Source organism: Eublepharis macularius, chromosome 2 (assembly GCF_028583425.1).
Source record: "Eublepharis macularius isolate TG4126 chromosome 2, MPM_Emac_v1.0, whole genome shotgun sequence".
In the NCBI taxonomy this organism is placed as follows: Eukaryota; Metazoa; Chordata; class Lepidosauria; order Squamata; family Eublepharidae; genus Eublepharis; species Eublepharis macularius.
The window spans coordinates 33,360,722-33,373,880 of record NC_072791.1 but is presented as its reverse complement, the minus strand read 5'-3'; the positions used below and the strand labels follow the sequence as shown (position 1 = coordinate 33,373,880).

Sequence of the window (13,159 nt, the reverse complement as noted above, 5' to 3'; positions counted from 1 at the left end):
CTTCTCTACTTCAACGCTCCCACCTACTGACTGGGATATAAAGGCTCAGGGATCTCCCCTCCTCCCTGTATCCAAAGAAGGCAGCTTTGACTCTCAAAAGCTTATACTCTTGAAAAATCTTGTTGGTCTCTAAGGCGCCACTGGACACAAATCCTGCTACCCTTACAAGAAACAGTGAGGTAGATCAGGAAAAAACAATTTACCCAAATTACTCTAGGCTTCAGGCAATCCATTCCTTAGAACTGGAGCCATTTACACACTTTACACAAAGACAAACACAACCATGTCACCAATTACACACTCAGCAGGACGCTGCATCCCGTCAGAGCTTCCTGACAAACTAACCCAAATGATATACATTTGCAAACACAGTTACACTTTACATTTTAGGTGTACCCTCATAGCATCTCTCTCTCTCTCTCACACACACACACACACACACACACACACCCTAAAAAGTGTTGTACAGGTAGGGGATTCTGCTCTTTTACAATCCACATTAACCCCAAAATTTAGTTCATACTTTCCATTTACCTGGCAGCTTTTCAGTGCCAAGCCCTTTCAATTTTAAACCTCACAATATTACTTAGCATTCTTTTGTTTACATAAATGCATTGTATTAGCTTCATAGATACAAGCAAATGCCACGGAGAGACTAACAGTTCAATCCTAAACAGAGTTACTCCCGTCTAAACCCACTGAAGTCAATGGGCTTAGACTGGAGTAACTCTGCTTAGGATTGCACTGCATGTTTCAGGTGAGTAACCATGTTGATCTGGAGTAGAACAGCAAGATTCAAATCCAGTGGCAGAAAACTCACACTGAATCTGATAGAGCATGCTATAGAGCCCACTGGAAAACTTACGAAGCAGCGGTGAGAGCGGCAAAGAAACATTATTTCTCTGCAACCATTGCATCAACTAGTTCAGAAGAATCCAAATTAAGTTATCTCAACACCCGCTTGCCGCCTAAATCTGAACCTTCACTGGCTCCGGAACATACAATTAGCTATGACAGGAGTACATATTTAAAGCAACAGATAATATGTAAGGCAACATAATGGTGAAATCTATGGTTCCTAACTCATTAGTGAAACATCTGGGACCCCTTTACCTACAATACCACCCTCTTAGCTGAGAAAAAGGCCTTTTTGAATAATTCGGTTTTGCACTGTTTGTGGAAAGCCAGGAGTGTGGGGGCTCTCCTGACCTCCTGAGGCAGGGCGTTCTATAGGGTAGGGGCCACCACAGAGAAAGCCCATGTACGGGCTGATGTTGATTTCGCCCATGCCCAGGCTGGCACCTGCAAGAGACCCTGTTCAGATGAGCGAAGCTGCCGTGGAGGGACATGGGGACGTTTATGTCATTTTTACAAGATTTTAGCAACCAAGATGGGCAAGGATCCTGTGCACAAGTAGTGGCCTTCACAGATGTTGGGATTCTGTCAATATCTATCGCTGTGACTGGGTCAAAATGGTTCATTCGAAGACCAGATGGTGTATTAAGCATTTCTTCTGTCAATCCTATATTACAGCTGCTATCCAGATCAAAGCATATTTGTGTTATTTTATCAGTAAAAATCTTTGCAAAGGTGTCATAGCTAATTGTATGTTCTGGAGCCAGTGAAGGTTCAGATTTAGGCGGCAAGCGGGTGTTGAGATAACTTAATTTGGATTCTTCTGAACTAGTTGATGCAACGGTTGCAGAGAAATGATGTTTCTTTGCCGCTCTCGCTGCTGCTTCATAAGTCTTCCAGTGGGTTCTATAGCATGCGCTATCAGATTCAGTGTGAGTTTTCTGTCACTGGATTTGAATCTTCATGTTGTTTAATGTAAGTCCTAGAATTGATTATGATCTGTTTCAGCAATTCTTCAACCCCATATTGAATCCTTGTAAACTTGTATTCATTTACCCTATGATATTGTTTATGGAAATGTTCTTGACACTGTATGGAAATGCCTGCCCTTGTCCTTGCTTCTTATTGTATTAATCTCACACTATGTAATCCGCCTTGAGTCTGTGAGAAAGGCAGAATATAAATGACATAAATAAATAAATGAGCCCTTGATGTCTATCCTAAACTAGTCACTAACTCAGGGCATCTTCCCTCAGCCTCTCAAACAAGTAGTTATCCAACTGCTACTTAAAAAAACATCCCTAGACAAAGATGATGTGGCCAATTATCACCCAGCTTCTAATCTGTCCTTTCTAGGCAAAGTGATTTAGAGAGCTGCAGCAGACCAACTCCAGGTCTTGGACAAGTGTTGTGCTCTAGACCCTTTTCAGTTTGGTTTCAGGCTGGGCTATGAGATAGACAGCTCTGGTGGCTTTCGTTCATGACCTCCACCTGAATATAGGCAAGAGCCATGCCTCTCTGATACTCCTCCTGGGTCTGTCCGCAGTCTTCAACACTGTAGATCATGCCATCCCACTAAGGCATCTGGGGGCAGAAGTGAGTATCCAGTGATGTGCCTTGGACTGGTTTAAATAGTTTCTCATGGAACAGTCTCAACGGGTTGCTGTTGATGACCAGCTGTCCTCACTGAGGAAATTATCCTGCAGAATTCCTCAAGGTGCAGTTTTATCCCTCATGTTATTCTACCCAATGTTATTTAGGAGAAACCAGTCATAACTATGCCATCAATATGCAGATGATACCCAGCTCAATATCCCACTGTCCAAATCCCCTGGTAATGCAGTAAAAGTCTTGAGTAGCTGCCTGACTTCTGTGGTCAAATGGCTGAAAGCAAACAAACTGAAACTGAACCAAGACAAAACAGAAGTGATGCTGGTTGGAAAGATGGAGCTCTTAAAGAAGACTATGCTCCCCACTTTCGAAGGAGCTCACTGACTTGGTAGAGAGCCTAGGGGTTATATTGGATCCACCATTGCTGCTAGAAAAGCAAGTTAATGCAGTTACCAAAAAATGCTTTTTATCAACCCAATCTGGCCCAGGAAACGCCCCCTATCTTAACATGGCCAATCTGGCCATCTGGATCCACACCACAGTAACATCAATACTAGACTACGGTAATGCATTCTATGTAAGTTTCCCCTCAAAACAAACCTGGAGCTTCAGAAGGCACCAGCTATTATCAGCAACTAGATGAAGCATGCATATTGTTCCCATTCTGCAGTCACTCCATTGGCTACCCATCACTTTACAGGGCTCAATTCAAGGTACTGCCTATACATACAAAGCCCTTCATGGCCTTGGTCCCTCATATCTATGGGACTAATTCTCTCCTTATACTACACCACGGCAACTTCACCTATCTGAATAGGGCCTTTTACAGGTGCCACCCTGCAAAGCAGTTGTAAACATGCATTCTCTGTTGTGGCTTCCACCTTAGGGAATGGTCTGCCTGATGAGGTTAGGAGGGCCCCCACTCTCCTGGCTTCCCACAAACTATGCAAAACTGAATTATTCAGGAAGGCTTTTTACTCAGGGAATAGGGCGGTGCTGTAAAGAACTGGTTCAGAGAGATTCTATGGAAAAGGGATGGGGTATGTAGACCATACTACTTGGTACTGTCTGTTGATGTAGATATATTCCTACTGGGTAGTTTTCATGTTGTTTAATATGCCATGTCAAATGACTTCTATTTGTTTCAGCAATGTTTCATCACTGTATCCCTGCAATCAAATTTATGCTTCTCAAATTTCTACATTGCATACCCTATTGTTTTTGTTTATTGAATGTCCCCAGCTATTGATCATATTGATTTGCACTGTTTAATCTGCTTTGAGTCTCAGTGAGAAAGGTAGACTGTAGATAACATAAATAAAATATGTAAAATAAATAAAAGACCAAGAAGATTTCCAGGGTATAAGCCTTCAAAAGTCAAATCTCCCTTTGTCAGATATCTTTATGGTGCTAATGGACTTGAATCTCGCTCTTCTACTGAGAGAGTACCTGCAAACAAATATATTTAAGTTGGCGCGGCATTCATGCTTCTTTCAAACTCAAGACAGTCACTGCCAGCATGCACAATGTCCCAGAGCCTTTTTTAAAAACCATACTTATGATTACTATTTATCATACATCTCCATACTCCAAAATATAAATAGAGAAGCTTAATTAAAGGAATGTCCAAAAGGATGTCATTCATAAATGGACAGCATTACTGGAATACTACAGAGTGCTTTGCTGCAGGATAAATGTGATATCTGAAATCCCCTCAGGGATGCTAAATCCCTTAACGCCACTGGTATGAGCTCTAGTATGAGAATCGCTGGTGATCTAAAAGCTCTTGATACACCACGATAAACAGCACCATTAATAACCAGAGGTTTAGAATTCTTTGCTATGCTAAATCCCATACCAAACTTAGCAATCATGGAAAATGTGCCGATGGACATAATTTGCATACTTTAGAGGGGGCAGGATTAAAAGATTTGTCCTGTGGCGAAGCGCAAGAAATCAAGGAGAGCTTTCATGAGAGGTGTACAAGCATAGATGAGCGATGATTGGGTGGAATGGGGAGCGCAAGGGAAGCCTCATTCAGACCCTCTTGTTTTCTGAAATGGAAAAGTATCACCCAGTTCAACTCTTTCTGAGAACCAATAATCACAGATTCTAGACACCCTCACTGAAAAAACAATGCTAGCTATAGCTTGAAACATTCCAATGCTACCACTGTAACTTCACGGCTTACATGGGTGTGTGTGTGTTTATAAGTATGTATAGAAGACCAACATTGTTTTAGTCAAATGTTTTTAGTTGCTTAAAAAATATCAGAGAGGTTTGCGGTATTCAACACAAGAGTTCTACAGGTGCCAATAACACACTTCTTCAATCTCACAATTCCTTCCTAACCATGATCTCTGTAGGATATCTGTCCAAATACACACACTTGCTTGAGATGGCAATCTCATCTTATCTGCTGTGCAAGTCCCACAGCACTGAACGGGTTTCATTCCCAAGCATAGGAATGTGGCCCAAAATTTATTTTTTTTATCTACAATGACCATATATAGGAGCCATAGTTTGCTCAATTGGAAGAAGCCTGACAGAGATATCAGGTCTCGCTAATCATGCTAAAACAGCGCAATAAATGCAATCCCAGTTGACAGTAGGACTACAGTCCTTTTGGGTACATCAAATTCTTGCTATTCTTACTCCAGGAATCAGTATAAAGCTTTATTGCCCAGATCTCTCCTCAGACCTGTCATACTGTAATTTCCTCCGCTGTTCTGGCCTGCCCCTAAGTAGCTGTTTGAAAGCATTTAATGTACAGTGTCCTCCTTGAACTTCCAACTGTATTCACAATCAAGGTAACTTGCATGCTAAAACAGGAGATTTTTCACCTTTCAAGGCATTCATAAGGATGATGGAATTCTCTATGCCAAGAAACCAGGAGAGCAAAGTCATGGTGTGCAAGTCTTTCTTGAATAAAAAACAGAGTGATTGGATGATGCTGAGTAAAAATCATATATATGAAAACCATTCACTAAAAGCAGAACAGGGCCCATGGCCTTATTACCATGCTCAAAAAAGCGTACTCCCTTACCATCTGAAATGCTGAGATTAATGGTTTTTATTTCATTTATTCTTTTTATTTTAATTGCTTCATTTATACCCCATCTTTCTCTGCAAGGAGGACCAAAAGCAGCTTACAATGCTCTCCTCTCCTCCATTTCATCTTCACAAGAACCCTAGGAGATAGATTAGGCTGAGAGTATATGACTGGCCCAAGGTCACCCAGCAAGCTTCTATGGTACAGTGGAGATCTGAACCAGTTCCCCTGGAAATAATGGCTGCTTTGGAGTATAGACTCAATGGCATTATACTGTGCTGAGGTCCCTCTCCTCCCTAAACCCTGCCCTCTCTAGGCTCCACCCTCAAAATCTCCAGGAATTTCATATTATGGAGCTGGCAACGCTATCGTGCAGCCAGACTGGCCAGGGACCTGGACGTTAAGCAGGGACCACTGATAGAGGGGGGTAGTTGTGAATTTCTCATATTGTGCCGGGGGTTGGACTAAATGACCCTTGAGGTTCCTTCCAGCTCTATGATTCTGTATCCTCTGCTTCTTTTACTCTTTGGATTATTTCATGCACAGCCACTTGGATCCCTGCCTGGGAATCAGCCTTTCATTCTGGCCTGCATGGGTAGGTACATATAGCCATCTTTGCCTTCTCATTCTCTCTTTACTCCTTGGCTTCTTACTTCCCATCTTGAGTGGGAGTAACTTGCACAATGAATGAATGCTTGAAGTGACTGACTGTTGACATGGGCTTCCAGAATGTGGTGCAATTACTGTGAATGTTTGATATTACTTTGTTTGAGATTTAATAATTCTCCAGCTCAGATATTTGTCCCCTTGATAAACTTTGTTTATGTTTTTACTCTATCTGATTCTCAGTGTTCCTTCCAAGCTTGTAGGAGCATCTTGCTGCTTTGTCAAAGATCCCTTAAAGCTGTTGTGTTGGGTCAGTGCCCAGATTGGGGCATTTTTTAAACTGAACATAGGACCTTAGCCAGACGCTCCTTTAGTGTAGGAGTGAGAGGCAGAAGGAGCATTTTCCTTCCTTGATGGTAGAAAGCGCCATCAAGTCACAGCTGACTTATGGTGACCCCGTAGGGTTTTCAAAGCAATAGACGTTCAGAGGTGGTTTGCCATTGCCTGGACTTCTGGCGGTCTCCCATCCAAGTGCTAATCAGGGTTGAGCCTGCTTAGCTTCTGAGATCTGATGAGATTGGGTTAGCCTGGGCCATCCTGGCAATTCAGGGCGAATCTGGGTTCAACATGGAAAGTAGGTTGCCTGCACAATGATGGTGTACCCATACCTTGTACTTTGCACATGGTAAACAAGAGTTCATAGCAGAAAATGGCACATTAACTATACAAAAGTTCCACGTTCAAAAGCAGTGTACCTTTGAACACAATTTGCCAAAGAGTAACAACACATGGAGGCCTTGACCTCTGCGCTCTTCTGCTGTAGCATAGTGGTTAAGTGGTTGGGTTCCAAACCAGCACTCTTTTGGTTTGACTCCCACTACTGCCATGAGCTCAGCAGGTAGCTTTGGGTAAGCCATTCTTCTCAGCCCTTGCCCCTCAGTTGTATTGTGAGGATAATAATAACAAGGACCTTGTTCACTTGCTCTGAGTGGAACACTATCCTGTCTAGTAGAGCAGTATATAAGCATTGTTGTTATTGTTGTTGTTGTTGTTGCTGCTGCTGCTGCTGGGGGCCTTCCAAGACATGTGGTTAACTATTTTGCGAAACAGGATCCTTGACTAAATGGACCATTGGTCTGATCCAGCACACCAGCTCTTGTATTTTTGAGAGTCCATTATGTTTGTTTTCATTTGTTTTGGTCACAAACTGAAGTTACAACAGCCTTGGCCCCAAATTCACCTCTTAAAGCTCCCTGCAAGGGTCAATATACTGCTTCTAAGCTGTCTTGGTACAGACCGAATTTTTTTCTTTTTAACAAAAAACACATTTTCCAAAATAGACTCATGCAACAAATATGGTAGTGAGAAAGCCAGACCTGGGGCCTGGCAGCAATACATGCTATTTTGAAATATTTGTTTAAAATGCCTATTCCCAGGGCTTTTTTTCAGTCGGGATACAGTGGAACGGAGTTCCGGCACCTCTTGAAAATAATCATGTGACTGGTGGCCCCACCCTCCCTGATTTCCAGACAGAGATCAGTTCCCCTGGAAGAACTGTAAGGCTTATGCCTTGCATCAAGCAGCCTTTCTCACTGGAGGGCCAGCTTGGGCCCCAGTTCCCCAGGTCCAAGGAGTTGGCGGGACTCCAGACATGAGGACACATGCCCCTTTGCATGCCCAAAGGCTACCCCTTGGTTTTGGGGTCATTTACGGGTGAGCCATTCAAGCTTGTTTCCCTCAGAGCTGGGCGGGAACCCTGTAGGTCGCCCTTTCGGCAGTCTGCCACCCTTCTGCTCCCATGACGCCCCCTCGGCAACACTTCCCACAGCCCAGTGCATGGCTCCTTTAAAGGCTGGGCTGAGCCTCCAGCCCCTCCCCCCCCCCACTTCGGTGCTTTCTGCTGCCTCCTTCGCCAGCTGGGACTGGGCAAGCAGGCGCTCTTGGGCTGATCTCTGGCTACTTTCTGCCGCTTTCCACACCTCGTTGCTGCCTGCCTGCACTGAAGGATTTAGGGGCTGGGATGCTGGGACAGGAACATTGCCCAGCCACCAGAGAAAGAGGGAAGTCCTGCTGTCTATTTGGGATTTAGAAGGAATCACATATGGGGAGCTTTTAGGAGAGTTGCTGTTGTCACTCCTGCCTGTGCTTGGATGACCCATGCTCCTGCATTTTGTCTAAAAGAGGGGGTAATCCCTTGTCCAAAGGAGAGGGAATATGAGAAAACCTCTGCCTTGGTGTTCAAGCATCTGGTTTTCAGTGAGTGCCTTTCCCTTGAGTCTAACTTGGGTGAGGATTTCCCAGTGTTTATGTTACTCCAGTCCCTCTCAGGAGATTCTCTGTGGACTCTCTGAGACGTGTCATGTTGCAAGCACCTTGGTTTCTTTGCAGTGCTCCACAAGGAGTTGAAAACATAGTCTCCATACAGAAGTGCCAACCGTATACTGCCTGAAGGTTGCTGGAAATGAACAGTTGGTGTGGCATTAAATGTTACACATGAGAAAGAATTGCTCTGTTAAGAGGGATTTAGCAATCTCTGTGGAAGGCAGTGGTTACGGGGAATTTAGTAACTTGGGCAATGGGATTGACCCCCGCAGTTTTAATGTAGCTTTCTTGACACAAAAGCAAGTTTAGAGTTCCACCACCTCTTTTCCCAGAAAAAGCAAACAAAATAAAATAAATAGCAACCCTGCAAGGTTTTTAAGGCAAGAGATGTGCAGATGGTTTGCCATTGCCTGCCTCTGCAAACCAACCCTGGAGAGATCACCTACTTAGCTTCCGAGATCTAAGATCAGCCTGGGTTGTCCTGGTGTGGGCTCAGGTGGTATACTGCCCCTATACGTGGAGTGTCCAGTTAACTCTTACGCTAAAATAACTGTGAATAGATCTTTCATCTACACATTTCTCTAATCATTTTAAAGTCCCTAATACCTTCTAGCAGTTACCTCATCATGTGGCAGTGAATTCCATATATTACAGACGCACTCTTTAATATCCAAAGGAGTTAGTTGTGTTAGTCTGTAGTTGCAAAACAGTAAAAAGGCCAGTAGTGCCTTTAAGACTAACCAACTTTATTGAGGCATAAGCTTTTGAGAACCACATACATAAGTGGGTGTCATTTTTTATTTTATTTTATTTATTTATTTCAAATTTGTATTCCGCCCTCCCCGCAAGCGGGCTCAGGGCAGATACCAACATATTGAAAATACAATTAAAATACAATAAAAAATGCATGTTCATTAAAACAACATATTTAAAACAAGATGGTGGACAGCCTTCACAGGGAGGGTTTTATACACCCCTTTTTTCAGGCTGGCGGAGGTCCAGTCTCAGCCATATGCCTGGCGGAACAACTCTGTCTTGCAGGTCCGGCGAAAAGATAGTAAGTCCTGTCGGGCCCTGATTTCAGCAGACAGAGCATTGCACCAGGTGGGAGCCAGGACCGAAAAGGCCCTGGCTCCAGTCGAGGCTAGGCGGGCCTCCTTGGGGCAAGGGACCACCAACAGCTGTTTGTCCCCTGATCGGAGTGTCCTCTGGGGAATATATGGAGAGAGACAGTCCCGTAGATATGCTGGTCCCAGTCCGCACTGGGCCTTAAAGGTCAATACCAGAACCTTGAATCTGATCCGGTACTCCACTGGCAACCAATGCAGCTCGTCTAAGAATGGTGTTATATGTGCCTTATGTGGTACTCTCATAATAACACGCGCTGCTGCATTTTGTACCAACTGTAACCTCCGGGTCAGGCTCAAAGGCAGCCCCTTCATCAACATATTGATGGCACCCAATACCAATGCCTCAGACAATCTGATTCAATAGTCTTTTAGTCAAATGGATTCTGGTTTTGGAAAAGACGTGCTCAAAACTTGCAACTTGCTGCTCACAAAGTAGATTCCTGGCTCACAACACTGCACCGCTTAGAGGGAACATTGCGGTCAGGTAAGGGGCAGGGAGGCGAGCAGGCCAGAATTGCAGGAGTGCTCCTGGGGGATGGCTGCACCCTGCATGATGACATCACTTCTCGAAAGTGATGTCATCACATGGTCCCGGGAGCGCGCACATGCAAAGCACCACCTCCTGACGAGAGTTGCCCCATGTGCTGGCAACCCACTGAGTTCCACCGCCTCTTTTCTCAGAAAAAAAGCCCTGAATGCTTTTGAATTGCTTTTTGAATGCTTTTTGAATTCTGAATGCACGTTTCTACTCTAGGTACTATATTTGTGCATCTACATTGTTATATGAATCTTGTTAATCAAATATTAACATTTTCAAAATGACAGCAAGAAGCACTAAGTTAAAAATAGGGAAACTAATGCCTGGTTTTGCACAATTACCCCTAGACAGCATTCATTTAGATTCTGCCATCTGTCTAGCCCTTTACCACCTCCCACCCTCCCAGTTTGCCATTTGGACTGGAAAGGAGTCCCTATGTGGTTCACCGGCTTCAGATTCACAATTTGTCTGTAAATGCCATTCAATACAATTTTAGATACCGATTCAGCATGTTACCGAACTGTAAAGATCAGGAGTAAAACGTTATTGTACCTACTCAATAAATGCAGCTGAGGCATGCAAGTACACAGTATGCAATTTCTTAATTGAAAAGCAGAAGGAGCAACATTCCCTTGCAAGCACATTTGCTTAATATCAGATATAGGAGATAGTTATGGTTAATCAGCGGTGAAAAGAGAGGCATTCTTTTCCTTAATGCTATGGGTCTGTGCTCTATTACTTGACAGAGATACTAAGGCCTAAACCCTTAGTATCTCTGTCCCCAAGCACACACCCTTTCTACATCCTGACCCCGAACCTGAAGGGAGTGGTGCCTAGCTCACTGCCTTGCAAACATCCAAGTCAGAGGACCAGTGGGACACCAGACATTTCTCAAATTTGCCATTAAGCTTTACCACTATCCAAGGCTTCATTTAAAGAAAAGATACTTCATCTAAAGAAAAGGTACTTCTCCCAAATGCTAGATTATGTGGGAGTTAGTTTTAATTATTCAGTGATGAGGGAAAGGAGCTCTACCGATGTGCAAAGGTGCTCTTTTCTTTAACATTATTTCATATTCTGGGATGAGGCCCACGTGCTTGACAAGATTCCCCAAACTCTAATTAGATCAAACCTCCGTGCATATATCCCATCTCAAAGCTACAATTTCATTCCTGGAGGGAGGAAAACTCTCCATTCCTCACACAAGCAAGAGAGAGCATGTTATTACAGCATCCAGCTGGGAACCAAGCACTATCCTTCACAACACTGCTCTCTAGGCCTCACCCTGAGGCTGGGTTCAGCATCCCTTATCTTTCTCTTTTGCTTGCTGCTGTTAATGCCAGGGCTCAGCCTTTGAACACATGAAACTGCAGAACAGACAAGAGCCCCACCAAGTACATTCATAGTACATACACAGTGCTCTTTCCACACTACTAGCTCTATCCATGTTACCACAAATGCATGTACATTTGTAAGAAACAGCCAACACACAATCACTTTAAAAACTGAGGACCAGTACTTAGATAAGCAGGGGGGTTAAGCTGTACATTCAGCCATATGTGCGTTGACTATAACGCAAGAATGACTCAATGCACATTTTAAAAAACCATGCACACATTAAAACCATGCACACATTGTGCCTGGAAGCCATCTACACTGAACATCAGGTGCACTGAAATCAACACATATACAGGGGGAGTGGTCATGAGCCACAGAGGTCTCATCCCCTCACCTACGTGCTACAGCAAGCTCACCAGCACAACACACACGAGCGTACCCATGAAGTCTCTCTCAATGGGAGTTTTGACTTTTAAAAAACATTCCCAATCATGGAGAAGAACTTAAGCATGTAGGTTAAGCCACAATAGCGCATTGAAGGGCAGCAGGACCCGCACCCTCATGCATGCCCCCCTTCAATGCTTGTTGATTCCAACACATGTAGTGTTGTGTGGTAACAGCCATTTGCTGTACCGTGTGAATTGGGCTAACTTGTGAGACCGCAACACACAACTGCCAGGGCAGTAGGCCTAAGGCTAAGGGAAAGGTCTGTTACCACAAGAGCATCTCCAGTCATTCTGCATGTCCTAGCTATGATTCACTTGCAGTATGTAGTCCGCCTTGGATCTCAATGAGAAAGGCAGATTAGAAATAAACTACAATAATAACCAATTTTACCAGTTCAATGCTGCCCCTCTCTCTCCCACTCGACCGAGCTAACAATCGCCCCTCTGACCTGGGGCAAAGCATTCTGCACATGCCCAGGGACACTCTCTCGCCTATTGTTTATTTCAGGACTGAGCGTTCAAAAACAACACCAGCCCCTCACCTGAAAGACCCATGGCCGCTCTAAGGCGGCAGCCAACGGTGCCTACCTGCTCCCGCCCCCGCTGCACCTGTAGCCGTCGTTGTCCGGCCCCCGCTTCCCATCCCACCCCATCCCACTCGGCGGGCCCCACCGTTAGCAATGAGCTTGGCCGACAGCTGCTTGACGAGCTCGGGGATCCTCTCCCATTGGCACTCAGAGCGGCACCGCTCGATCTCGGTCTCCAGCCGCGAGCCCCCTTTCTTGGTCGCCATGGCCGGCTGAGGCGGACCCGGGACGGGGGTGGGGGCGGTAGCGGCGGCGGGTCCCTTTTCGGCGGCGGAACGAGCCGAGCTGCGGCCCCGGAACGGGAACCGGAGAGCGCGCGGCTCGCTGCAGCGCCACCTGCCGCCGGCCGGAGGAACGAGGCGGGGGCGGAGGGTGGCTGCGCGGGCGGATGAGGGAGAGGGAGAGAGCGGCTCCGTGGCGGGAAAAAGGCGTGTAGCGCAGCAGAGCGTGTCGTTGCGTTCCCTCCGCGCAGCTGGGCTTCTTCTTTTCCCCCTTCTTCCTGAAACCGCCTGCTTATATTTTGCGCCAATTCTGTGTTCAAAACAAACTATGGGGCGTGCCGGAGAACGATGGTTGTTGTGGGTTTTCCCGGCTGTATTGCCGTGGTCTTGGCATTGTAGTTCCTGACGTTTCGCCAGCAGCTGTGGCTGGCATCTTCAGAGGTGTAGCACCAA

At 45.2% G+C, this 13,159-nt stretch overlaps 1 protein-coding gene across 2 annotated transcripts in view; it reads right to left on the bottom strand.

Moving 5' to 3' along the window:
- Window positions 1-12,774, bottom strand: part of TTC7B (tetratricopeptide repeat domain 7B) — a 180,253-nt gene extending 167,479 nt beyond the window's left edge. For both annotated transcript variants that reach the window (XM_054972775.1, XM_054972774.1), the window contains exon 1: window positions 12,571-12,774. In XM_054972775.1, coding sequence (XP_054828750.1) covers window positions 12,571-12,691 — 121 coding nt within the window. In that variant the 5' untranslated portion in view covers window positions 12,692-12,774. The remainder of the gene's footprint in view (window positions 1-12,570) is intronic.
- Window positions 12,775-13,159: the final 385 nt, after the last annotated feature.